The sequence below is a fragment of the Pipistrellus kuhlii genome, unplaced genomic scaffold (assembly GCF_014108245.1).
Source record: "Pipistrellus kuhlii isolate mPipKuh1 unplaced genomic scaffold, mPipKuh1.p scaffold_m20_p_8, whole genome shotgun sequence".
NCBI classification, from domain to species: Eukaryota; Metazoa; Chordata; class Mammalia; order Chiroptera; family Vespertilionidae; genus Pipistrellus; species Pipistrellus kuhlii.
Window position 1 is genome coordinate 17,985,477 of NW_023425584.1, and position 27,862 is coordinate 18,013,338.

The 27,862-nt window shown below is 48.9% G+C and overlaps 2 protein-coding genes across 2 annotated transcripts in view; one reads left to right on the forward strand and one right to left on the reverse strand.

Moving 5' to 3' along the window:
• The window catches only part of CCDC69 (coiled-coil domain containing 69), a 38,056-nt gene extending 18,156 nt beyond the window's left edge, over positions 1-19,900 (forward strand). Inside the window, exons 4-11 of the mRNA XM_045576681.1 lie at positions 2,449-2,518; positions 5,250-5,356; positions 5,870-5,957; positions 13,710-13,783; positions 14,930-15,031; positions 15,507-15,626; positions 16,788-16,885; positions 17,808-19,900. Coding sequence (XP_045432637.1) covers positions 2,449-2,518; positions 5,250-5,356; positions 5,870-5,957; positions 13,710-13,783; positions 14,930-15,031; positions 15,507-15,626; positions 16,788-16,885; positions 17,808-17,985 — 837 coding nt within the window. The 3' untranslated portion in view covers positions 17,986-19,900. The remainder of the gene's footprint in view (positions 1-2,448; positions 2,519-5,249; positions 5,357-5,869; positions 5,958-13,709; positions 13,784-14,929; positions 15,032-15,506; positions 15,627-16,787; positions 16,886-17,807) is intronic.
• A 399-nt stretch (positions 19,901-20,299) lies between these two features.
• Positions 20,300-25,368, reverse strand: LOC118711247 (platelet-derived growth factor receptor-like protein). The gene is made up of 6 exons (XM_036424281.1): positions 25,332-25,368; positions 24,784-25,111; positions 23,720-23,871; positions 21,976-22,269; positions 21,350-21,489; positions 20,300-20,515 (listed from the first exon to the last, which is right to left on the reverse strand). The coding sequence occupies exons 1-6, from the start codon at positions 25,366-25,368 to the stop codon at positions 20,300-20,302; spliced, it is 1,167 nt and encodes a 388-aa protein (XP_036280174.1).
• Positions 25,369-27,862: the final 2,494 nt, after the last annotated feature.

The window sequence follows — 27,862 nt, forward strand, 5'->3', positions numbered from 1 at the left end:
CATCACTCAAGGTTCGATTTAGGATTTGAATCCAGATCTGGGCCGCCCGGAGCTGGTGATCACACTGCTCCAGTCTCTAGCGTTCTGAGTGCCCTGGGGGAAAGGAAGACCTCCTCCCCTCCCCTCACAAAGGAGGAAAGGGATTGTCCAAGTGCGTGGAAGAGCCGGGACAGGAGCTCAGGAATTCCCACTCCCATAAAAACGTTGCTTCAATTAATGGAACCAGTGGTGGCAAGAGGGATGAGACAACCATCTGTGCTTATCTCCCTCCTTCCTCCAGCCCAGGGGGAGAGGCTGGCTCCTGTCACTTTCCCAGAATCCCGTGTTGACAGCCTCCCTGGCTTGTGCCTGGCCCAGCCATCTCCCTCTCCCCTGGGAAGGGAGGGCCGAGTCTTCGCTGGGTGGGTGGAGGACTCCGTGGTCAGGCACGCCCAGCCGCTGCGCAGATTTGGGGCACCAGGGCTTGGGGGAGGCACCCTGCCTCCCTCAGTGTGCTAGGGGCTCACACCGTGCCAGGAGCAGAATGTTCTAGAATCTAGGAGCCTTCCCTTCGCTTATCTTCCCTCCCCAAGCAGAAGTATGCTTTCTAACAGCATTCAGTGGTTCTTGAGTTCATGAAATTGTTAATAATTTTTATTCTGATAATTACATGTAAAAATCTGTTGCAGTTTTTCTTTTATAATGATAATTCACAATTGAACATCTTCATAGCCTTTTCATGGGCCAACTTATTATTATTTTTTAATGTTTCTCAAAATGGGGTCTAGAATATCTTTTCTTTCTTTCTTTCTTTCTTTTAAAGAATATCTTGAGAAGTGTACAAAAAGGATTTACATTATTTTGCTTTGGTTCTGGACCAGTGGTCAGTGCCAGATATTGACCAAATAGTCACCTATCTGAGGTGAAATGAGAAAAATGAAAGGTGTGAGAGTTTGTGTAACCTTGGATAACAATGTCATTCCCTTTTCCTGGAAGAACTGGTTTTGAGTTTTTCTTACTATATTATGCAAGGTTAAAATGTCCTCTATTTTATGAAGTGAGTGGTAGTCTGCAAATAATTTTTCATCCCTTTTGCTTAAGAACTCTCCAGTAAACATATTACTCATTTGCCCTGGCTGGTGTGGCACAATTGGTTAGATGCTGCCCCATGCACCAAAAGGTCACTGGTTCTTCGATTCCCAGTCAGGGCACATGGCTGTGTTGTGGGTTCAATCCGCAGTTGGGGTGCATACGGGAGGCAGCCAATCAATATTTTGCTCTCATGTCCATGCTTCTCTCTCTCTCTCTTTCCCCGTTCTTCTTTCTCTAAAAATATATATATATATATATATATATATATATATATATATATATATATTTAAATTATTCATTTGCCCTGGCTAGGTAGCTCAGTTGGTTGGAGCATCATCTGGTAAACCAAAAGTTTGCAGGATTGATTCCTGGTCAGGGCACACACCTAGGTTGCAAATTCAATCCCCTGTTGGGGTACATACAGGAGGCAACTGATGGATGTTTCGCTCTCACATTGATGTTCCTCTCCCCCTACTCCCCCAATTTCCCTCCTTTCCTCCCTTCCTCTGTCCCTTCATCTCTAAACATATCCTCAGGTGAGAATTTTTTAAAATTTATGAAAACTGAAAATCTGGAAGCCACTTACACTGTGATCTAGAAAGCCCTTTGCATCCATCTGTCTCATTTGATCAGATTCTGCCAATGCTGGCCAAGGCTGGTTAAATCGCCCATTAAATCTGGCTCAAATACTTAACTGCCAATTATGCCCTAACCTACCTTGATGGAGGCCTGACCTCCCTTCTCCTCTTTAAACTGGGGACATTCCTATTTCCCACGGTTGCTCTGAAGATTAAGCTAAATAGTGTAGACAGCATAGTGTCCACCCAGTACATCCCAATGCAGTGTCTTACCCCGTCTGGCAAGGTAAGTACTTCTGCCTCCTTAGGGCTGGGAAGCAGGCCCTTCCAGCGGAGATAAACACGGTAAAACCATGGCCTGGACTGCTGATGCTCTGCCCCCAACATCACAGAACTTGAAGGACAACTTGGCTGGACGCTGTGCTAGCCATGGGCCCCGGGAAGAAGGGGGAATTGTCCCTGAACTGGAAGTTGGGAAGTTTTAGGGCACCTGAAGGTCATAGCTGGGGTGAGGGTAAAAGCAGAGTCTGGCCAATCCCGGGAGAAGGAGGAAAAGGCCTTGGTTTGGGGCAGGAGGACTCAAACCACACAGAGGCTTTTCCTGGCCATGGTGAAAAACCCGCGTGGGATCTCCTTCCCCGCGGAGGGCGTGCTGCCTCCAGATGGCGAGGCGGGGGGCCTACATGGTCCCGCACAACGGAAGTCCTGTCTTGCTTTGGAAGAAGGACACTGTGGCAGCCATCCTCACACTGACCTCCCACCCTCCGCCTCCACCTCATTGCTGTGCCGTTTCTTCCAGAGACGCCGGGAACCAGATCAGCCACCCAGACCGGAGCCCCAGGAACTAGGTCCCCTCAATGGGGACACAGGTGAGTAGCCTGCTCCACAAACGCCTTCCCTGACATCCACGAGGTTTCCTGCTTTATAATTAACAAAGGTGACATCGCCACTTAATTGTCTCATGAGATTTTTTAGATAGGTGACGTTCATAGGAGTATCGTGTCTAAAATCAGGGAGGTGATCGTCCTGACCTGTGCTTTCCTGTTCTGGGCTGTGGATACCACACCTGAGTTTATTTCCGCAAAGTGCATTTTCAGAGGGATCCAGGAAAACTGGAAGGATTTCAATGAAGGGAGAATGGCTTATAAGGAATCTGGAAATCGGGCCCTGGAAGGAGCAGTGAAAGGAACAGAGGATGTTTTACCGAGTGTTTGAAGTGCCCTCAATGGAGAAGAAACATAAGCCTTGTACAGCGTGACCCAGAGGTCAGAACTAGGGCCTCTAGGTAACAGGAACGGGCAGGCAGGATTCAGTTCAGCCTCAAAGGATGGTTTTGTGTGGGGATTGGCGTAAAATCCTCAGAGCTGCCTGGTAATAGAATGAGTTCTCCATCGCTGAAAGTGTTTAATTACAGCCTGGAGGCTGTCCGCGATATTGTAGATGAGGCTCAAGTACCAGATAAACAATTGAACCAGAAATCAGTTTCTCTCGCCTGGCTGTACATGAGAATTGCCTGGGGAAACTTCAAAGATACAGGTCCTGGGGCCCCGTCCCCGACCAATGAAATAAGAATCTCTGGGAGTGGACTGGAGAGCCTGCACTGTTAGGGATGATATGCTTGTGAGTAGTGAGCTTCTCGGTAGCTGGGGCCAGTCGGTCCTGGTCTTATGAACTAACATTTGGAACCCTGAGCTGAGTGATCTGTGAGCTTGTGTGGGGCTCTCTGAGCTTGTGGGGGGCTCTCTGACCTTGACCACTGTGACTGCCAGGACCAAGGGTGCTGACTCGCTTCCTCTGCCCCATGGACTGACCTCAGTGTTGGCTTTTCACTTAGCAACCCCAATCCCCATATTTCTCATCATACCCTACCCGGGCCCAGCCTATGAAGGTCTGTGATCATAATAGGAACGTGCAAACAACACTGGTATTTGCCTCTAATGCTTGCCATGAGTCCCGAGGAACAGTTGGAGGCCATTTAGTGAACACTGAGCACTTCCAAATGCTCAGCACCACACTTACTGCTTTTCTTTATTTAACCATTTTTTCTATTTGATTTGAGGGAGAGAGAGAGAGAAACATTGACTTGTTGTTCCACGTATTTATGCACTCATTGGTTGATTCTCATATGTACCCTGACTGAGAATTGAATCTACAACCTTGGTGTATCCAGTGATGTTCTAACCCAATGGTCAGCAAACTGCGACTCGCAAGTTTGACTAATGAGTTTGCCAACTACTGTCATATACTACCCTTTACCTCTTTGCACACAATATGCCACAATTGCCTAATCCTCACAGCTTCCAACTACACGATAACATTTAGTCTAGCAGTGGTCAGCAAACTCATTAGTCAACAGAGTGGCAAACTGTGGCTCACGAACCGCAGTTTGCCTAACACTGCTCTAACCAACCAAGCTATCTGGCCATGGCACACACTCACTGCTTTTCGTGCATAATCAAATGAATGAAATGGTAGTGGAATCGGATTGCGTTGGTTCCCAGCCCTTCTCCCTGATTGTGAAGTGGGAGATCTCAGGCCAATTGCCTAACTCCTCTGTCCCTCAGTCTCCTCACCTGTGAAGTGGGTATCATCATGGTGTCCACCACTGGGTGGTTGTGCAGACTAAGTAACACCTGTGAGGCATTTGGAGCAGAACTGGGCGTGAGCCCCGGCATGCTGAGCTCTGGGTGTTCCTTACCTGCTCTTATTATTTCTATTGCCATTGTTTTCTACTTGAATCATTTCGATAGCCCCGTGAAGAACGTGTTGTTATTGTCCTGATTTCACATGTTGAGTAACTGAGCCACAGAGGGGATGGGCCTCAGATCCTACCCAGAGCTTGTTAAGACTGTTTGGAGTTTCCCTAAGCAAGAGCTAGACTTCCTGTTTGCGGCTCCTTCCTGCTCAGGCAGCTCCTCGCCATCCAGCTGGGGAAATGCTAAAGGCCAGAGTCAGACACTCACAGGCCCCAGCAGGTGAAGCTCATAGGAAGAGGTGAGGGCTGTGGGGACAGCAGAGCCCCCTCCTGGACAAGGGTGGCAGCTGCTCCTCGCCCCAGCTCCCACTTTACAAAGGCACACAACGCCAATTCTTTAGTTTCTGCAGAAAAGCTGAAAATCTGTAGTAACAGCTGCCCAATCATTAAATATCAGCAACTACCCGTGTTTCCCCGAAAATAAGACATCCTCCGAAAATAAGACCACGCATGGAAAGATAAGACATCCCCTGAAAATAAGACCTAGTGCAACTTTGGGAGAAAAAAATTAATATAAGACACTGTCTTATTTTCGGGGAAACAGGGTACTTTCTTTTTATTAATAATTTGGATATTGGGTAGGGTAGTTGGGTTGACCCTGTCCTGTGAGTTAGCAACTGTTCTGTAGATCCCAGGGACCAACACGACACCACTGGCCCTGCACCGAGGAGCCTGCAAAGCCCCAGAGGCTGGGGCTGCCTCTGGAGGTTGATCCCCAGCTGAGACCATTCCTGCAAGGGATCAGGGTTCTCACCCCTCAGCTCCGGCCTCCCACGCGCTCTGTCGCTGTGATTACCCCACTTCCTCCCAGTGGGATTTTACTTATTTTGCTTTTTCACCTGTAGCCACGACTGTCCAGCTCTGTGCATCTGAGGAGGCTGAGCAGCACCAGAAGGAAATTGCCAGGCTTCTCCAGCAGCACGAAGAGGACAAGAAGAAATGGGCACAGCAGGTACGTCCCAGCCACTCTCCTTTCCTCCTGTTCTGTGAGCCTTGCAAAATCCAAGAGTGAGGACCGACTTTTGGCTTTATTGTTGAGGTAAGTACCTCCTATTCCTTTGTCCAAGAAGGGAGTCCTTTATCAGTTGAACAAATATCTCTAACTGCTTGTTTCGTTATATTCATTTTATGTTTCATTATATTTATTATTTGCAAAGGAAGGTGCAGAAACACTAACACAGTTGAAGGGCTTCCTATCTTGAGTGGGCATCAGAATTAGAAGACTCCTAAGTCCCTTTCCTAGGTAATTCTCAGGGATCCCCCTCTAAGCCCTAAAGAAGGCAGTCAGTCACTCCTGCTATATCTGGGGGGTCTTGTGCCTTCTCTGAGCACTCTGATGAGGGGGTGGGATTCTGATCACCTAGCTCCAGGAAGCACCCAAGGGACAGTGAGTGGGTAAGTAGGCTCTGCTGAACCTGCACCTGAACCTGCTCAGTCTCATCCCACTTGGCACTCCTGCCCCCAGGTGGAGAAGGAGAGGGAGCTAGAGCTTCAAGAGAAACTGGATGAGCAGAGGAGAGTCCTGGAAGGCGAGCATGAGGCAGCCTTGCAAGGTAAGGATGGAGCCGTGCTTAGGGAGGGTGTGGGCGGGCCTCCTTCTGGCCCATCTGCCACGTCCACAGGGGGGATTCCCGCCATCCCTCCTCCTGCCTCTGCTTCACCAGCAGTTGGCAGCCGCAGGACTGCAGTCTGTAGGCTCCGTGGCTGGCCCTGTGGGGCATAGCTTTAAAAGTCTGACATCATTCTTGGTGTCACCTTAGTTGGAAGGTGGTTTGTTTGTTTTTTTTCTTTTCCATTTTAAAAGCTGTTTATATTCCTTAAAGGACATTTGGAAAATCTAGACATATAGGAGGATGTTTCATATTTCTTCCCCACAATAATGACAGGGCTTACAGTTTCCGGTTAGATTGATCATTTCTTTCAAATAGCTTCCTTTCCTCTTATGTCACCAAATGTGGACCTCTTAGAAAATGCATAATCTATAGATTAAACAGAAAGAGCCTATTGTGTAGTGGTTAGGATCTCGGACTCCACAGCCATCAGCCTCGGGTTTGAATTCTAGCTCTGCCACTTAGCAGCTGTGTAACCTTGAAGAAGTTAGTTAGCTTTGTTCGTAGAGTGTTTAACTTAATTTTTAGGTAAATAGATAGAATTTTGCACGATATTGAGCAAATAATTATTATCATTATTATTTTATTATTGAGAAGATTAAAATTGTGTGCAGTTCCACCCAGAACTGGTCAGTTCCCCCTTCGATATAGATCCCCTTCATTTGGGGGGTATATACGTAGACTATACATCTTTATACACACACATACTTTGGGGGGAGGAGATAAATTATTGTTTTACTTTGAATTGCATTAACAACTTATTAAACTTCTGCAGCACCAGTTTTAGTAACAACATAGCATTCCAGTGTGCACCCTTGTTCATTTAACCAGGCCCCTTTGGACAGGCATTTAGATCATTCCAAACGTTTGCCAATTTTTACAATAGTGGTGACACTTACAGGTGTGAATCCCATTTTGTAAAAAAAAATGTGGCCACATTCCACACCACTGTCCATCTCCATCACCACCATCCAGTTCCAGAACACTCTCATCACCCAACAGTCACTCCACAAGCCCCCTCCCAACGCCCAGCCCCTGGCAAACACCCACCCGCTGCCTGCTGCCACGTCTATTCTGGACACCCATATAAATGGAAGCGTGCAACCTGCGGCTTCCCTCACCCAGCACATTCCAAGCCTCATTCAGACTGCAGCATGCATTTGCGCTCCATTCCTCTGTTGCTGTTGTTTTGCCCGTTTTACAAAGCACTCCGTTCGTTTTATTGGCTGAGTAATATTTCATTACTATTGGCCTGAATGCACCACGCGTTGTTGCCATTCACTGGTTGGTGAACACACGGGCTACCTCCTCTCTTTGGCTGCTGTGAATGGAGACACTAAGACCCGCACCTGCTTGAGCACCTGCTTTCGGTTCCCCTGGGTGTGCACCCAGGAGTACAATTGCTGGGTCACGTGGTAATTTTATGCTTAAATTTTTAAGAAACCACCAGGTGTTTCCCACTGTGGCTGCCCCATTTGACGTTCCCACCAGCAATGCGAAGGGTCCCAGTTGCACCACAGTGTTTTCTCATTGTGGTTTTGATTTGCATTTCTCTCATGACTAATTTTGCTGAGCGTCATTTCATGCCCTTGTTGACCATTTGTACATTGTCTTTGAAAATTTATATATATTTTTTAACATATTTTTGTTGATTTCAGAGAAGAAGGAGATGGGGACAAATATAGAAATATCAGCGATGAGGAAGAATTATTATTTTTAAAATATGTTTTATTGGGTTTTTTTACAGAGAGGAAAAGAGAGGGATAGAGAGCTAGAAACATCAATGAAAGAGAAACATCCATCAGCTGCCTCCTGCACACTCCCTACCGGGGATGTGCCCTTGACCGGAATCAAACCTGGGACCCTTCAGTTAGCAGGCTGATGCTCTCTCCATTGAGCCAAACTGATCAGGGCTACATATATTTTTGATGCTATTGAAATTGACCTAGAAAATGTTATGCCAGTTTTCCCTTTTTTTTTTTTTTTTTTTTTTTTTTAAATATATTTTATTGATTTTGTACAGAGAGGAAGGGAGAGAGATAGAGAGTTAGAAACATCGATGAGAGAGAGTCATCGATCAGTTGCCTCTTGCACACCCCCTACTGGGGATATGCCCGCAACCAAGGTACATGCCCTTGACCGGAATCGAACCCGGGTCCCTTCAGTCCCCAAGCCGACGCTCTATCCATTGAGCTAAACCGGTCCCGGCCCAGTTTTCCCTTTAATCATCAGTATTTGCATGACCTTTTCCCAGAATTATTTATCTTTCAAAAACACGTGATGATTAGTTGTAGGTAAAATTTTGTACCCTGTTCTTTTTACTTTAACATTCTATAAAACATGTGTCCATATAATTATGCTGCCACTAACATGTTTATGAAAGCTAAACAATTGCATACATGGTTTTTCTTAAGTTACCAGGAGTCTAGCTAGACATCTAGGTTTTAACTATTATAAATAACACTGCACTGAACGTCTTTTGCATAAAGATTTGCACACATTTCACATGATGTCCTCAGATTCCCAGAAATGAAATAACTAGAACAGAGGTCTGAACAATTTTAAGAATCTTGAAATATATTGCAACATTAGCACAAAATGTTTTGAAATGGAATTGAGGTCCTCACCCTGGGAATTTGAAGAGTTGTGTTTTAATATTAATATACCTCATGAAACTGGGCCTGTCTCTTGACCTCAGTGTACTTTTTGTGAGTCTAAAATCTGCCTTCCCTGCCTCATAAGGCTATTGTGGGAAAATAACCCACAATACCTTGCTTTGATAGGATTTTTAGCATTATAAATATATTGATTTAAAAAAATGCCCTATTATAAAACTCTAGAGGAGAAGGGACTGTCTATCTTAAGTTCTTCTCATCAGAATTCTTTCCTGCTTATTATTAAATTTCTTGGCACATATTAAGTGCTACATAAACATGTATTAAATGAATGTACAGCATGGGGAAAATATATGGGCTTTGTTTGGGAGAAGGTGTACAGGTAACTGGGTGAGGATAATGTTGGTTTTCCACATTCGATGACCTTTATTTTTTTCTTTTATTTTCTACTAGAGGCTTTTGTTTTTATGTTTAAAAACAAAATTGACTCTTTGGGGTATACGATTCCATAAATTCTAGCACATGCATAGATTCATGTAACCATCACCATAATCTGGTATAAAACAGTTCTATCACCCCCAAAAATATTCTCTCAGGCTGCCCTTTTGAGCTCATATCCTCCTCTACCCCCCTCCCCAACTGATCTCTTCTTCAGTTATAGTTATGTCTTTTTGAAGCTGTTATATAAACAAAATAATACAATACCATTCATCCTGATGCCTTTGAGATTCATCCAAGTTGTTGCATGCATCATTAGTGTATTCATTTTCATCTCAGAGTTGTATTGCATTGTTCACTCATTCACTTGTGGGACATTTGGGTTGTTTCCAATTTGAGGCGATTATGAATACATCTCTTCTGAACATGTGGGTACAGGTTTTTGTGTACCCATTTCTCTTGGGTAGGAGTTGGATTGATAGGTTACATAATAAATGTAGGTGTAACTTTATGAGAAAAGGCTAAACTGTGGTCCCAAGTGACCATCATTTCATTCCATCAGCAATGCATGAGTCCTACTATTCTTTCTTGCCAATACTTGTCAATATTTTTCATTGTAGTTGTTCTAATAGGTGTGCAGTAATCTTTCTTTGTGGGTTAAATTGACTAATGATATGGGATACCTTTTCTTCTGTTGCTTGCTATCTATATATCATCTGGTCAAATGTCTTTTCAAATATTTTGCCCACTTTAATTAGCTTGCTTGTTCTTACTGTTGAGTTTTGAGAGGTCTTTATATTTTTGGATATGAGTCCTTTGTATTTGCAAATATATTCTTCTAGACTGTGTATTTATTTGTTTGTTTCATTCTCTTAACAGCAAAACTTTTAGTTTTTATAAATTCCAATGTATTATTTTCTATTTTATTCATTACTAGAGGCCTGGTGCACAGATTCATGCCTGGTGGGGTCCCTCGGCCTAGCCTGTGGGGATCAGGCCAAAATGGGCTCTCCAATATCCCCTAAGAGGTCCCAGATTGTGAGAGGGAGCAGGCCAGGCCAAAGGACCCCACAATTGGGGCCAGGGAGGAACCACAGGAGGGCTCTAGGGTATGTCTGGCCTATCTCACCCAGTCTGATCGCCAGACTCCAGCTAACTTACTGGTCAGAGTGTTTGTCCCCTGATGGTCAGTGTGTATCATAGTGACTGGTTGAATGATCAGAGGGACAATTAGTGTATATATATATATATATATATATATATATATATACACACACAATATATATATATATATATATGCTTTTGGTATCATTTTAAAAACTCTTTGCTGAACCCTAAGTAACAAAGGTCTTCTATGTTGTCTTCCAGAAGTTTTATGGATTTAAATTTTGCATTTAGATCTATGTTACCTATTGTCTCCTTTACTATATATCTTTTTCTCTCTCTGTGTGTGTGTGTGTGTGTGTGTGTGTGTGTGTGTAATCATTGCTCTAAGAATTACAGTGTATATAACAGTCTACTTAAATTAATATTTTACCACTTCAAGCGGAATATAGAAATCTTGCCATCATGTATGTCCCTTTAATCTCTCCCCTTTTACTTGTACTTGTCTGATGTCTTACATCGACATACATTGAATAGCCCATCAGGCAATGTTATAATTTTTGCTTTTAACCATCTATCATGTTTTCTTTAATATATTTTATTGATTATTTTAGAGAGAGGAAGGGAGAGGGATAGAGAGTTAGAAACATCGATGAGAGAAAAACATCAACCAGCTGTCTCCTGCACACCCTCTACTGGGGATGTGCCTGCAACCAAGGTACATGCCCTTGAAATCGAACCTGGGACTCTTGAGTCTGTAGGCAGATACTCTATCCACTGAGCCAAACTGGCTAAGGCCATCAATCATGTTTTAAAGAGCTCAGGGAAGAAGAATAGCCTGTTATATTTACCCAGGTATTTACCAGTTCTGTTGCTCTTTCTATATTCTTGAAGTTCCAGGTTTCTCTCCTGGTGTTATTTGTCTCTGTCTGAATAATTTTCTTGAGCAATTCTTTTAACACAAGTCTGTTGGTGATGAATTTCTTTTTTAGTATGCCTTCATCTGAGAATGTCTTTATTTTACCTTTTTTCCTGAAGAATATTTCTACTGGATTTAAGATTCTAGATTTATAGGGGGGGGGGGGGGGGGGTGTTTTTTTTTATTTCAGCAGTTTTTAAACGTGCTTATTCCTTCTAGTCACTAAGGTTTCTAATGAGAAATCCACAGTTGTTCAAACTGTTGTTTTCTCTAAATAAGACACTATTTTTCTGAATTTCTATTTTCCATTCTTTCTAAGAGTACTCACTCTGACTTCATGGAGCTTTTATAATGTCTGTCTTAAGTCTCTGGTAACGATTCTGTGGTGTCTCGGTATTGGCATCTGTTGGATTTCTTTTCGGGCAAATTAAGATTTTCTTTTCCTTTTTAAAAAATATTTTTTTATTGACTTCAGAGAGGAAGGGAGAAGGAGAGAGAGATAGAAACATCAATGATGAGAGGTAATCATTGATTGGCTGCCTCCTGCATGCCCCTTACTGGGAATTGAGCCTGAAACCCAGGCATGTATCCTTGACCAAATTCGAATCCGGGACCCTCAGTCTGCAGGCCAACACTCTATTCACTGAGACAAACCAGCTAGGGTGAGATTTTATTGCTACTTTGTATGCTAAGTATTTGGGATTGTATGCTGAGCCATTTTTGGATTCATATGCTGAGCAATTTTGTATTGTCTCTTTTTGCATATTTGAGTACATGAGATTCTGTATCTTGTTTAAATCTACTGATTCAGTGGTACTTCAAATTCTGGTCTTCTTGCCCAGTCGGCCTGCCATCATTTACTTTTTGGGGTCTAGAAACAGCAGCTTCGTTTATTCTGTTCAGGTTTTATAGCCACATTTAGTCAGAGACTGGATGGAGTGTGCTTCCCTCTTCTTACCTGGAACCAGAATCTGTACTAATGGGCAAATTAATTAGGCAAATTAGACTCATAATTTTTTTTTTAATAAGCCTATACTTTTTATATAGCTGTGACAGGCCCACATTTTTTTTTTTTAATCAATCTTTATTGTTCATATTATTACACAGGTTCCTCGTTTCTTCCCCCCTCCACCAGGTTCCCACCCCACCCTCTGCCCCCTCATCCTCATCCATTGGTGCTCAGTTTATGTTCAGTCTCTTCCTCCCTCCCTTTCCCCGATAGTAAATCCCTTTTCAGATAGCAAATCTGTTACTTAGCATTTTCTCATATCAATAATACCTCCACATGCAAAATGATACACTTCACACAAAAGACATTTCCAAATAGGACAACCAGCCTCATCCAGGCCCCACCCAAGGCACTCACAGGTCAACACCCCAGCACTATACTAACTCAACACATCCAGATCTAAGCCTTCATCACTTGATTCAGCAGACCCTCAAGTTCCCGCAAAAGTTTCCAGCCATGTCTGAGAGGCAGCCATGGGGCAGGGGCAGGTGAGGAGCGAGCTGTTTTGGGCCAGGCTGCTCTGGGCCTGGCCTCTGTTGCTCTGGTTCGTTCCACAACCAGCTGCTCCGTGTCTGGTCACTGCCGCTCCCGACCCAGTTGCTCTGGACTTGGCTGTTGCTGCTACAGGCCTGGCCACACCCGACTTGGCTGCTCTGGGCCCAATTGCTCCAGGCCCGGCCGCTCCGGGCCTGGCTGCTCCCAGCCTGACAGCCGCTGCTCCGGGCCTGGCCGCACCAGACCCGGCTGCTCCGGGGACAGGCCCACATTTTTGACAGCCCACATTTCTATTACTGAACATTCCTTTCTCTGTGTCACTGCCCACTCGGACAGACCCCTTCTGCACCTGGGCCTTTGGCTGTATTAAACGTTCCTATCCTCTGTCCTCTTTCCCATCCCACTATTGATTGGTCATTTCTGTGTTGTCTTCTTTCGGTTAAGACATAGTTGGAATTTTCCAGAAGGTACTTTGTTGAGGAGGTGGGAGGAAAAATATAACCGTATTGATTTGGGGAATGGATAAATCCAGCTCCGCATAGCACTACCCAGCCTGGAACGTCCTCGCATGTCCTTTTCTTGCCCCTTAGAGACATGAGGCCAGGCTTATTGACCCATTTCACCGTCGAGGTAAAAGCACTTCTAGGGATTTTAAGTAAAATATCAAGGCTCCTCCATTTTGAAGAAGCAGGATCTGGACCAGGTAGACTTCCGGGCCCCCAATCTAAGGTGCTTACCATGGTTTGATGAGTCATAACTCAATGATTCATGACTTGGTTAACCCAGCTTACAAGACACTGGCCCTATGCGTTTTCCACAGCATGCTGTGGACTGAGATGGACAGTTTGACGTAAGGCCTTTGGATCTTAGCTCCAGTGGCGTGTGGATGGCACTCACAATCTGCTAGGGTTCATGGTTCCTCGCTGGACATAATTTGTTCCCATTTCCATGAGCTTTTATTAGATATCTACTTTATTTTCGACACGGCTCCAAGCCTATGAGATAGGAGGATGGATAAGCGCATTCCCACACTCTTGGCCTCCGGGGGCCTGCCAGAAGGCTTTAGGGTGGAGTGTCTGGGTGTCTAAGCTCACGGAGGTCTCCTTTCCCTACAGTCCTCCGGGCCTCACAGGAGCAAGAGAAGGAAGCCCTTACCCACTCCTTCCAGGAGGCCAAGGTGGCCCTGCAGGTAAGAGGCAGGGCCATGCCAGTCTCCATGAGAGGAAGGCAGCACGGAGCCCTTAACAGCCGAAGCTGGTGGCCTCTACCTGGGCCTGAGGGACAGGCTGGATTGCCTTCATGTATCCAAACCCCTTGGTATGACAGCCAAGCTTGAGATTAGGGCTGGCCTGTTTTTCTAAGGATTGTTGGGAGGATCTTGGAGACATCATGGGCTGCTGCCACCATGGGATGAGACTGGTGAGCAGATGGATGACTGCGACCTGTGGAAGCATGAAAGAAGGCATCCAACCCAACCTGGCTGGTCAGGGATTTCCTAAAGGGAGTGAGATCGATTCCAGAGCCTAAAGGATAGGTTGGAATTCTTCAGAAGAAGGATAGGAAAGGTGCCTTATGCAGAAAACAAAAACAAACCAGTGTGTACTTCCTAGTATTGGGGGTATAAAATAAAGGCACTGGGAGGGGCCGTCATCATCTTCTTCCTGCCTCTTCAGCAGAGAGGATGGCGGCCCACCCAGTCCCCAGCTTAAAATCTAAAAACAAAACAAAACAAAACCAGTGTGTTTCAAGGCATGAAGGAGAGGGGCAATATGGAATCCCTGTGGTACTAGAAGAAGCTCAAGATGCCTGGAGTGTAGCGTAGAGTGGGAGAGAGAACTGGGGCTGGAGAGGTAGGCACAGGGCAAACGCAGGGGAGCCTGGGCATCCTATTAAAGGGTTGCGTCCTGCACTAAGGGTAACAGGCAAGGTGTGGGTGGAGGAAATTCCTGGCAGGGGAAAGCTGTGGAGGCCAGAATGCACCTTGCAGGTGGAGGAGGGATGTGATCTTTGGCTGCAGGAGGTGGCGTGTAGCGGGAGCTGTGGAGATAAACCTGGGTGAGTGTATTGAGCCCGGTTTGGAGGTGCTGTGAATGCCAAGCTAACACCAGCCTTGAATCCCAGGACATTGTTCCCACGACTATGGAGGGGCCGTAAAGGCTTTAGGACAAGAGGCGGGGCTGGTGTGTGTCAAGCAGTGGCTGGAGTGGTTTGAGCCTGCTTCGTTGGGTGTGGTAGAGCAGGCAGGCTGAGGAACCCGAACGGGTCCCTCTCGGGGAAGTGGAGAGGTCACCCACTGCCTCTGTGAGCCAAGCGTTGATCATCGCTCCTGCTCCAGGAGACCATCGATGGACTGAGCTCCCAGCTGGAGGCCTTCCAGGCCAAGATGAAGAGAGTGGAGGAGTCCATCCTGAGCCGAGACTATAAGAAGCACATCCAGGTGGGTGGCCCTACACCTGGGCCCTTTCCTTCTGGAAACTCCAGGGAGGCCAAAGTCAGGGCCACAGGGAAGGCCAGGCCCTCTTCAAGGACCGGATCAGGCCTGACATTCTTCTCTTCACAAGGGACCAGAAGAAACAGGGTCACGTGTCACTGGGGCAGGGGAAGCAGGGCTCAGAGGGACGCATGTGGGTTATAAAATGCTCAGGCTCTGGATTCAGGGAGAATTAGGTGCAAACAGCAAACTGACCACTCAACACGGCAACTTAACCTGTCTGAGCCACGGTTTCCTCATCTGTGATGTCTCAGGGGATTATTGGGATAGAATGAGCATGTTAAGCACTTACCACGGGCCAAGAAAAGGAGGGGACTTCTGTAAATCAAACCATGAGTTGTTGGAGGCAGAATGGGGAGGAGGGAGACAGTGTGTGCCCTCTACCTGCTGGTCTGACGAAGCCACTCATGTCCCTGTCTAGGATTACGGGAGCCCCAGTCAGTTCTGGGAGCAGGAGCTGGAGAGCTTACACTTTGTCATTGAGATGAAGAATGAGCGTATTCATGAGCTAGACAAGCGGCTGATCCTCATGGAAACAGTGGTACGTGGAGGAAGCGATCAGGGGGTGGGGTCAAGGGGGATGCAACCTCAGGCCTCTGCTCTCTAAGCATTTCCTCAGGGGAGTGTGCAGAGGGTAGAACCCCCTCAGGGGAGTGTGCAGAGGGTAGAACCCCCTCAGTGGATGTGCAGAGGGTGGGACCCCCTCAGTGGAGTATTCAGAGGGTAGGACCCTCTCAGTGGAGTGTGCAGAGGGTAGAACCCTCCTCAGGGGAGTGTGCAGAGGGTAGAACCCCCTCAGGGGAGTGTGCAGAGGGTAGAACCCCCTCAGGGGAGTGTGCAGAGGGTGGGACCCCCTCAGGGGAGTGTGCAGAGGGTAGGACCCCCCTCAGGGGAGTGTGCAGAGGGTAGGACCCCCTCAGGGGAGTGTGCAGAGGGTAGGACCCGGATGAGGCCCACACCAGCTTTAACCTGCCACCCATGCTGAGACTGCTCTGTGGCCAGTCTGGGTGAAGTGGTAGCTCCTTGTCACCTGGGTCCTGCACTTTTCTTTAGCTACTCGTGTCTCTGTCACATGGGTGACGCCAGGGCGTAGCCTGGCTAACCAGGAGGGCCTGGCAGATGTCACGTGTCAGGCTGGAAACCAGACAGACATGGGAGACCAGAGTGAGCGGGACAGGCCTGGGAGCCGCAGGCATTGGGGACCCCGTGGCTGTGTCTGCAGGAGAAGGGGGGCCTTGGAAACCTGGGTTGGACCTGCACAGAGATTCCGTGGCTCTGGAAGACGTGTCTCTGGCCTGTGTGTGCACAACCTGTATTTTAATCAGACATTTAACTTCAAATGTCCCCTCTAAATTTTGTCCAATCATTTTTATGGCTCTCTGAGCATAACAGGCACCCTTCATTTTATTTCTGTATAGTCGATCCCCTGATTTTTGGAGAACCAAGAATATCCCTTCTTTTCTGAAATGATGGCGATACTAGGTGGTTGTGGCTGTATCCTTTTTGTAACGTTCTCACGTGGCCCAATGAAGAACGGCCAGCCCCCTGTGCACTCCTTCGCTTTATATTTTTTAAGTCATTTTGCTCCCTGAATTGTAACATTGGGTCTAGAATGAGTCGGCGTTTTCAGGGCCCACGGATAAGAGGGAGGTGGCGGCACACGTTGTTTGGTGGCCGCCAGAGCCCGTTCTGTTCGTTACAGAAAGAAAAGAACCTGATGCTGGAGGAGAAGATCACCACCCTCCAGCAGGAGAACGAGGACCTCCACGTCCGAGCCCGCAACCAGGCGGTGGCGTCCAGGTAGCTGTTCCCCGGCCTCCGCGCCTCCACCCTTGTGGCCAGAACCTCCCGCTGAGGGTCTCAGAGCAGCCCAGGGGACGGGTTGACCGGCGGGCCCAGGCCTGTCTGGGGAATGTGGCTCCTCCTCCCTTGGGAGTCAGTATCCCTAGGGGCCAACCCTGACTGGAAACCTAAATCAGAGGTCCTGATTAGTATCCGCTTGTCCCCATCCTGGCTGAGTGGGCATCATGGGAAAGCCCAGCCTGAGACCAGCTCAGGGGGCCCCGTGAATGAATGAATGTACGTGAATGCGTCAGATCAAAGGGCTTAGTAAATTAGAGCTGATATCGTATCAGACATAATCTGATGGACACCTATCATCTATCCTCCTTATTACTCTAAGTCTTAGAGTCTAAGAGCTGGCTCCCATCATTCTCATTCCCACGTTACAAACGAGGGGAATGACATTTGAAAAGAGTAAATAACTCGTCCAGGGAAACACAGCTCAGTGATGCGGCAGATTTGAACCCAGAGCTGTCTGCCCGTGAGGACTATGCTCCTTGGTCAGCAGATCAGGTCACCTCTTGCCTGCAAGGGGGCCTGATGGGGCGGCGGGGACCCTGGGGCAAGCAGGTGACCCATCTATGGATGGTGTGCTAGAGCAGTGTTTCCCAAAGTGTGGTACTCGTACCCCCAGGGGTACGGGAAGAGTTTGGTGGGGGTACTCGTTGCACCGGAGTTTGGTGGGGATATGCACTGCACCGTGCTTAGCTGTGCCTAATTCTACGTTCTCATGAGTATGAGGGGTACTCAGCATTACGAAAATTATAGAAGGGGTACACACATGTCAAAAGTTTGGGAAACACTGTCCTAGAGGAACGTGTAGTCTCTGTAGCCGCTGGAGTCCCTGAGGGGCAACTGTGGCCTCTCTCCGCCCCCACAGGCAGCTCTCGGAGGACCTGCTGCTCGCCCACGAGGCCCTGGAGAAGGAGTCGCAGCTGAGGCGGCAGCTGCAGCAGGAGAAGGAGGAGCTGCTGTACCGGGTCCTTGGGGCCGACGCCTCCCCCGCCTTCCCCCTGCCCTCCGTCACGCCCACCGAGGTCTCCTTCCTGGCCACCTAGGCCCAGGGCCTGGGCCACCGTGCCACCCGTGTCACCGCTCCCTCTCCGGACCTTCGGAGGAGACGGCAGGAGCCTCTCATTCTGTCCCCAGGAGGGACGAGGGCGGGAGAGCGATGGGAGCGGGGCGTGTGCCCAGGGAGCCGCAGGGCTTGGGCCACGTAGAATCGCCCTTGGGGCGTCAGAGGCCCCCCGGAAGCCTTCTCTCAAGTTGGCCCAGGGAACAAGCAAGAGGAGCCCTTCTGCCCGTCCCCCCATCTCTGTTCAAATAGGGGAGCTTTGAGGCTTTTCCCAGGGGGAGCCTGGGCCGCTTTGAGCATCGGACTAAGAGGACACAACCTCCTGGTCTTAACCAGTCAGCTTTGCTGCCAGCCATCAACCTACCCCTAGAGGTCCCCACTTCTGCCCTGGCCTTCTCTCAGCCTCTACAGAGGATGGGGGAACTGAACAAATGGCTCCTATGTCATGGCAGTGTCCCGTTGTGGGATTGTCTGAAGGTCAGACTAGGGGCTTCGGGACAGGGGAGGAAGTGGGCCAAACCTTACGATTCACCTGAGAAAGGTGAGCATCTGGGAGGGAGTCAGTGGAGGCCCTTGGGGCTGGCAGTGCCAGGGGCCACCCAGCCAAGGCAGGGTCTGAGCTGGGCATCGGACATGCCACTGCTCCTGCTCCCAGAGTCTGGTGAAGCTAGAGCCCCTCCTTGACCAGGCAAAGCCTGCTCCTCGGCCCTCCAGGTCCTCCGTCTCAGTGCCACGTGGGCACGGGGCCCGTCTGGTGCATCTGAATCACTCCACAGCCAACGCTGGAACCTCCTCTCTGTCCAGATGAGGAAACCTAGTGGGGAGCGGGACTCACGGAGCCAGGACAGGGGCCTCAGCTGTCATTCAGGTCTCATCTTGTGCTTTTTCTTTCTCCCCAGGCTCTGGGAAGATCAAGTCTGGGACAGTCTTTCTCCTCCTTCTTCTCTCTGGCCCCTATCCACTCGGTCTCTCTTTTACTCCTGCTCGCACCTTAACTCCTTCTACCACCCCTGACCCCAGGCCCTAGCACTGGGCCCTCCGCCTCCCCGGCAACGGGGTGGCTGGAGCAACCCACCTGGGCAGGCCAGTCCGGCCCTCAGCCCTCATATCTGTGGATTTAAGATTCTTCTCAGGAAGCTTCCAGTCAGCAGGAGGCTATAATAACAATCTTTCTTGCAGAGAGCATTTTTAATGAAATGCTTTCTGATACACCTCCCCCTCCAGTCTGCATAAAACATTGAAGCAGGTCCTTACCTCTCTTCAACATCAAAGCAGACTGAGATCACCGGAGCCCGAGGGCCTTGCCTGAGGCCCCCAGTGTCAGCCCCCAGCAGGGCCCGCTTGTAGGAAAAGTTAGTCCAGTAGAACTAAGGTTTCCCTCCCTCGCCCCAGACTGCCTTCTCCATTCATTTCTAGTTCTGGGGGTTCCGCAGGGCTAGGGGAGTCCCGCGGTGGGCAGACGGGTTATCCAGGAGCCTTGGAGGGAGCTCTCCATGGACTATTTCACGTAACTTTCCCTAAAGCCTGTTGGGGATACACTAGTTCATTGGACACACACAACCAAGAAAAGAATTAGTGGCCAAGCAATTTGAGCAGCTCCAGATTCAATCCCATGAAGCAGATCTGCCAGCTGCAGGACTTCTCAGAACCTTTAATATGCTAACGTACATTTCAGAGTTCTGGGGAAGAAGCAAAGTCTTCAGCGTTTCCTAGCCTCTGACTGCGCTGCCGGCTGCAGAACGCCCTTTGGAAAGCCTGATTCTGTGGTCGGGGCGGGGCTGGAAAGGGGGAAGGCTGTGGGGAGGAGGGTTTCCCTGTGGTGCCTGGAGGGGACACACTGTGGTTGTAGCCTCACCCTGGGGCAGACAAGCTGTGGAAGCCAAATAGAAACACAATAGCATTCTCCTGGCCTCTGTGTTTTCCTGGGAGAGGGAAGAGGGGGGTCCTGGTGATGACCTCTGCCAGACCATGCATCTGTGAGGAATAATCCCGGGGCCTGGGTGGCCCAGCAGGGTCTAGGCTTCCTCCCGGGGTGCTGGTGCCCCCCTGGCCCTGGCTTTGCCCAGCCCTGTTGGAATGGAGGCTGGCTTTCAGAGCAGGGCAGGGCAGGGCGTGAGGCAGTGAGCATGAAGTGAGGGGTGAAAGTAGAGATGGGACAGTGTAAGGGGTGAAGGCTAAGGTTCTTTCTCTCCAGTGGGAGCACCTCCTTGGCATCAAAAACACCGAAGTTCGCCCAGTTACCTACCCCTGCTTCTGCCCACCGCTCCGTACGCAGATGCCTGCAGTCAGGGAGGGAGCTAGGAAGGCGCAGGGGAGACTCGAGGCCTCCGGGTCACATAGACGCGGGTGGTGGCCGTCCCAGTGCCCTGAAGGTTGGTGGCCCGGCAGGTGTAGATGCCAGCGTCCCCAGCCCGGGCCTCTTCCACGTACAGGGTGCTCCCCGCCTCCTGCTGGGCCTGGCCCTCCCTGCGGACCACGTCGGCCCACTCGCTGACGTAGGGGGGTCGGCCCATCTGTAGGAAAAAGATAACCGTCTGCCAACTTCGCCCAGGGCCATCGCTCCCTCAGGCCCCAGCAGGTAAGAGGTACCACGTGTCCTTCCGGAGAAGGGGAAGTGACTTGCCCAAGACCACAGCTCAGTGTCAGAGCCCCTGAAAGGCCAGACTCTTTGTGGGAAATGCAAAGCTTCTCAGGTCCCTGGAGAGCAGCCAGGGTCTCCTCCCCACTCACAGACATGCAGGAGGTAATGGTGAGTGGGTAGCACTCTGGTTCTGTGGGGATGACAATAGGCACTCCCTCCCCAAAGCAGGGGAGTGGGTGACTCATTATCAAAATTGTCTGGGAAACACTGAGTGAAGCAAAGTTAAATTGGGGAGACACAGACTATAGCGTCTGTCACGTGGGATGCCAGAGCCAGCAGCCAGGGGAAGGAAGGCCTACTCTTGCATGAATTTTGTGCATCGGGCCTCTAGTAAGACTGTAACCTACAATGGAAACCCCATTAGATTATCATCCAATTTTGTCAAGAGAAGCATTACAAGACAGGAGGGAATGGAAGGAAATATTGAAAGATGGGAACCATCAGCTAAGGATTTTATCTGTTAGATATGAAGAAATTAAAGCTTTCCCAAGCAAAGAAATGTTGAAAGGAGCCCCTCTATCCAAGGTCACTCAAAGAAGAAATGTCAGAGTTGGGACTAGAATCCCTGATCATCAGATTCCTAGTCAAGCAGGGGTTCCACTCTGTTGTGATTGTTCTTGGCCCTCATCCTAATCCTTCACTCCCACACTCCTGCCCCAACACACCACCACCACCACATACACACATATCTTCATCCTCAGCTTACCTTCTGCCCTGGATATTCCCACTGGAAGTCCACAGCAATCGCTGGCTCACTCAGAACCGTGCAGGTCACATTGAAGTTCTCTCCCAGTAGGACCGATGCTGTTGAAGCTTGGATGGTGGGTTTGGGGGATGATGATGGGTCTGCCATGGAGAAGATGGGAGAAATAGGGACAAACATGTTAAATTGATTATTATAATGATTGAATGGATGGTTGAAATGATTAAATTGATAAAGGATGAATGGTTGAGGTGGTTGAATTGATAGAGGATGTGCGAATGGTTGTAATGAATTAATAGAGGACGGATAGATGATGGGACAGTTAATCTGATGGACGATGGGTGAATGGAATGGTTGGTTGAAGGGAGGATGGATGCATAATGTGATTTGATTAAGAATTAAGTGGATGGACAGAAAGGCTGAACTGATACACACTAGTTCAGTAGCTGATTGCCTGGCTATTTCTGAACAAGATGGTTGGATACACGGAGTGTTGTGAAAAGGTGGTTGGTGGTTTAGAGCTAATGCACTAATTCCAAATCTGAGGTTCCCAAAGGAGGGATCCCTCCGATATCCTCCCCTGCCCTGCCTGCCCTGCCCTGCCCACCCAGAGACCTAGACTCACGCACAGTTGATGTAGATCAGCATGTACTTGGTAGAGATTTGCCTCACGCCTCCTAGGCTGGCCAAGCAGAAAAGGGAGCCAGCCAAGGAAGCTCGGGGCCGGTGGATGGTGAAGCCCTTCTTCACATCAAAGGAGATGTCCGTCCCATCCACTGGGACCTCCTCTGGGGGGAACTCTCGATGCAGCGTCACCTGGGCCAGGGGGTTGGTCACCTGGCAGGGAAGCAGGACTGGTTGATGACTGCGTAACTGTACCACCTCATAATAATTCTCTGTGGGGACAAAGAGTTCTTCTGGGTCTGGGAAGGAAGGAGGGAGAGAGAAAAATGAGTTTAGGACAGATGTACTGTATTGTTTCCTGATGCTCTGCCATCACTCATGAGCATAAGTCCCTTGAGAGGATTTGAAATTCCCCTTTCCCTGCCCTTCTCTATTCTCCATGTTCTTTCCTCGCCGGAAAGGGGCTCTGGACTGGGAGCTGAAGACCAGCCTGCTAGTTCAAGCTTTTGTCATCAGCTGGTTGTGCATCTTAAGCAAATCCCTCTCTGGTCTTTAGTGTCTTTATTTGTATAATGTGGGGTTCAGATGGCTTGGTCTCTAAAGGTCCTTCTATGTGAAAAGTATTACAGGAAGTACTGAACTTGACGTTGAGGTTTCTGTTTGGATTCCCAATCCTGCCACCCTCTCACTGTGGGATCTTAAGCAAATCACTTTCTTCCTCTGAGCCTTGGTTCTTCTTACATGACAAGTAGGAGCGATTATGGCCTACTGTGCAGAGCTGATAAGAAGCAAATGGGATACTGGATATGAGGCACCAGGCCTGTGAGAGGCACACATTCATGAAACTCTTTCAAGGCACCTGAGCAACATAGTCTCAGGCCAGATTCCTGGGTGCACCATGGTGCAGTGAGTAGGAGCTGCCTGGGGACCAGCTTTCTAGAGCAGTGCCGACCCTAATAGAACTTTTTGTCAGGATAGAATAGTGCTGTCATATGTCACCACTAGCCAAAGGCATTTCAAGTGTAGCTCGTGCAACTGAGGAACTAGACTTTAAACTTTATTTTATGTTCATTAATTTAGATTTAAATAGCCACATCGATTTAGTGGCATCTGTATTAGATGAAACCGCTCTAGGGTGAGACAAATAAATGCAATGGTTAACTTTGGCTGAACATCAGAATCACCTGAAGTGATTTTAAAATAACCAAGTCCTGGGCACCACCCCCTGGACCAAGTAAATCAGAACCTTGCTGGGGGCGGGAGAGAGAATCAGTTGGTTTAAAGTCCCACAGGGGGCCCTAGTGGGCAGCCAGACTTGGGAAGCACTGACTGCTGGCTGCCAAGTCTTCTCAATGTTGGCATTCTGCCCTGGCTCCAGACTTCATCCAACTTGAATGGGCTGGCGCCCAGAAACTTGTTGTTGTTTTTAAGGTGTTTCCAGGTGACACCGAGTCAGGTCAAGGACCTCTCTCTAGGTTGGGTAATCATTCCTGTTATGGTTGGATTTGAGTAAGGGAGACTCCGCGGATTCTAGGGGCATTGTCTGTTCCCTTGGTGGGACAAAGTAGGGCTCCTCAGCTCTCTGTGGAATTAGCCTTGGAACCCCAGAATGTCACAGGTAGGATCTCGGAGACCACTCTGCAATTCCCTCCTTGCACAGGTGGGACGAAGGGGAAAGGCTTAAGACAGTTATGTCTGGAGGGTTTTTCTTGGAAAACCGCGGTTCTTGGGGACCCGGCCCCAGGGCACCTGTGAAGAAGATGAAGGTCCTCCCCTGGCGGTCCTCGCCCTCCGTGCAGGCGGCATCCCGGCAGCCTCGGGCCCAGCAGCTGTATTCCCCGGTGTCCGCGCCCGTGGAGTTCACCAGCTGTAACCGGCTGTGCTGGCTGAAGTGCCTGATTCTGAAAGGCCGTCGGTGGGTTCAGGAGACGGGGTGGGGGGTGAGGATAGGAGGTGGAGGTGGGGGAGGTGGCTTGGGACACTTAGTGGCAGCATTTGGTTGGTTGACAGTCCTCCCTCCCCAACTTCCATCACTCAACTACCCCAGCTCTGCTCCCCCGAAGGAGCCGGCAGGGTTTGTATTGGCCTCACCCACAGTTTGTGGTTGGCTCGCCTATCCCAGACCCAACTTCTAATAATTGGGAAATCTGTTCTCCACTGACTACGCCCACACCGGGTGAGCTGGATCCCCCAAACACCTTTGCGCTCCTGACTTTGCTGTGGCCCTTGGTTCATTCAGGGCAGCAATGGCCCGCTAAGCGCCTGTGCACCTGCTAAAAAAGGCAGAGTCCCCGGAGAGCTCGTTGTAAGAAGCTAAACTGAGAAACAGCAGGCAAACCTTCTGAGCCCAGTTCCACAGCCCAGCCTCTGCCCGGTTTTCTTCTGGACTTGAGTGGGCAGTGCTGGTGGGGCCGACTCGGTCTTTCTTCCTGGCTTCCCGAGGCGGGGCCCCTGGCAGAAGGGTGCCGCCTGCTGGACTGCCGGCCTCTTTGGCTTTGCCTCTGCCACCTTTCCCCCCACGGGCACCATTTGCTGCCCCCAGAACTGTTTGCTGCCCCCAGAACTGACTTCCCAGAATCACGGGAAGCCACGTGTCCATTCTGTGAAGCCTCTCTGCAGCTGGTGGGTCTTGCGAGCCCACCCTACTGCTTCTGTTAGGTGCCTGCAGTTGTACGTCATGGGATGCCCAGGGTGGGTCCCGGGCCACCTCAGTCCCTATGAAAACGGTCTCAGTGCCTATAAACCGCTGCCCAGCATCCTCGGAGCCACCCCGCACCCACCCAGGCTGTGGCAGGAGCACCTCCTCCCCATACCTGAGGCGGCCCTCACCCTCCTCTTCCAGGTACACGGGCACCCGCCAGTGGACCACCTTTCCCCGGCAGCGCAGCTCCAGGGGCTCCCCGGCCCGCAGGCTCAGAGAGTCCCCCACCTTCTGGAAGTGGCCCCTCCCTAATACTTGGGTCAGGATGGAGGGGGCAGGGGCACTGGGAGATGCAGCCTCCATGGGAGTCTTCTTCTGCAGGGGCTGCTGTCTCCGCTCTGGCTTGGGTTTTCTCCTGCCAGAGGCTCCTGAGGGCGTGGCTGCATGGCCATCCTTCTTTTTCTGAGCCTTGGGCGCTCTGCCACGCTCCTGGGTTTCAGCTGCAGGGAGACGGGAGTCTGGGGTCACCAGCCTTCACCATTCGCCTCCACTTCTGTCCTTTCCTCACCCCAGGAGCTGACTGGTCTCAGAGTCCTGTGAGGACCTCGTACACTTATTACTGTTACACAAGTCATTGTCCCTCTTTAGGGAAAAAAACACACACAAACACATAAAATACAAACAAACCAAGAAAAATATTAAATTTGACCCAAAACTTACCATCCACAGATAAGCACCATGAATGTTTGAAGCACATTTCCCCAACGCTATTTTAATGCAAGTATTTTAAATAACTGTTTTGTTAAAAAAAAAAAAAATGGAATAATATAATACATATCTTTAACCTGAATTTTCACTTAGTGATACATTTGGATTACTATTCCATGGCAAACATGTGTACACCAACATTTTTAAAAAAAAAATTTTTTTTATTGATTTTTAAGAGTGAAAAAGAAACATCCATGTGAGAGCAACATCTATTGGCTGCCTCCTGCACACCCCTCTACCAGAGATGGAGCCTGAAACCTGGGCATGTGCCTGACTGGGAATTGAACCAGCAACCTTCAGTGCATGGGATGGTGCCCAAACCACTGTACCACACCATCCAGAGCTGTACACCAACTTTTTTTTTTTTTTTGTTTTTTTTTTTTTTACAGAGAGGAAGAGAGATTTAGAAACATCGATGAGAGAGAATCATCAATCAGCTGCCTCTTGCACACTCCCTACTGGGGATGTTCCCACAACCAAGGTACATGCCCTTGACCGGAATCGAACCTGGGAACTTTCAGTCCACAGGCCGACGCTCTATCCACTGAGCCAAACCGGTTTCAGCAATACACCAACATTTTTAATGACTTGTATATGATTTCATGATTTATTTTTTTTCATTGTTGGGTATTGTTGTTTTTTTAAACATATATTTTATTGATTTTTTTACAGAGAGAAAGGGAGAGGGATAGAGAGTTAGAAACATCAATGAGAGAGAAACAGTGATTAGCTGCCTCTGCACACACCCCACTGAGGATGTGCCCGCAACCAAGGTACATGCCCTTGACTGGAATCGAACCCGGAACCCTTCAGTCCGCAGGCCGACGCTTCATCCACTGAGCCAAACCAGTTTTGGCTTCTTACTCCTTTTTACAGGCTGAGAAACGAAGCCTCAGGGAGAACAGCTGGGCTCAACATATGAACGCGGTGACCTAGAACACTGAAGTCTGGCATCCAAACAGGAAGATTCTCGGGGGGCACTTATCTAGGCCGCTCCAGAGAAGGGATGGTGAGCCGGGACCGGCTGATGGAACACGGACTTTGGAGCCAGTGGTCTGGGCTCTCCATCTTTGTTCTGCTACAAATTAGCTGTGTGGCCTTGGCCAAGTCACTTGATTTCCCTGAGCCACACTTTCTTCATTTAGAAAATGAGAACAAGAACGCCTGCCTTGCAGGACTAGAATGCACCTCGTTTTATGGCACTTCACTCTATTGTGCTGCCCAGATGTTATGTGTTATGTTTGTTTGTTTGTTTGTTTGTTTGTTTGTTTTTACAACCGGAAGGCAAAACCCTCCCCAGCAAGAAGATTACCACTCACTGTATTGCTATACTCGCTTCATTTATGGTGGTCTGAATGGAATGTGCAGTAACTCTAAGGTATGCCTGTATTACATATATTAAACCTGAATATATCTGGCTGAGGTGGCTCCCAGAGCTGGGGCTGTCCTGGCAGACCCGGCAGGGCCCACCACAAGCCCTGATGACAGGGGCCTGCAAACACATCCCAGGACTGAGGACTGTGGGACCCCGTTGGGAGGGGCCCTCAGGGAGCCGTCACACGATGTCTACAGCTTTGGAGCTTCGGGACTGGCCAAGGCAACAGGTCACTTGGGCAAACTGCAGGAAGATGGCAAGTTTTATTTCAGCATCTGATGATGATGATAATGGTCATAACTAAAAATTGTTGGGCCCCTAGGCACTGTGCGAAGTGCTCTCTGTGCGTTATCTTATCTAACACCCACAAAGCCTGCCGATGAGGAAACGAGGATCTCGTGGCTTGCCCACGGATTCTATCGGATGCTACCACGTTATATTATCCATCTTCCTGTGTCTAGTCTCCGTTTTTGCATTTATAAAACAAAGAGGTTCAGTTAAACAAGAGCTTTTCAAGTTTAAAAACAAACCAATCAATAGGTAAAGTCTAGATAGCAGAACCCTCTCTTGAAATATTGAAGGGCCAATGAAAGACCTAGCTGGTTTGGCTCAGTGCATAGAACATCGGCCTGTGGATTTGATTCCAGTCAAGGGCACATGCCTGGGTTGTGGGCTCCACCTCCAGAAAGGAGCGTGCAAGAGGCAGCAGATAAATGATTCTCTCTCATCGTTGATGTATCTATCTCGCCCTCTCCTTTCCTCTCTAAAATCAATATGTATGTGTTTTTTTTTTTAAAAAGAAAGGCCAATGATAAAGCATAATAATAGGATTGTTCTGATAGAAGGGGGTGGAGTTTGGAAACCCACCCATCCAGCTTTTCAACCACTATTTCCCCCCTCTCTCTCCCACCCGAAGGCAGGCAATAGACAACAGGATTATTTCCTTAGAGCTCAGCTTTATGAAACCTCGTCTAGAAGACTCTCAAGGAGCCTTCTCAGTGCCCTAGTTCTAAATGTCTGAGATCACATCACCTCCAGAATTCGCCTTCCCACCCCCATCCCCAACTCCTCCTCCTTCAAATAACCCTCCAATGTCGCCCATCAACCC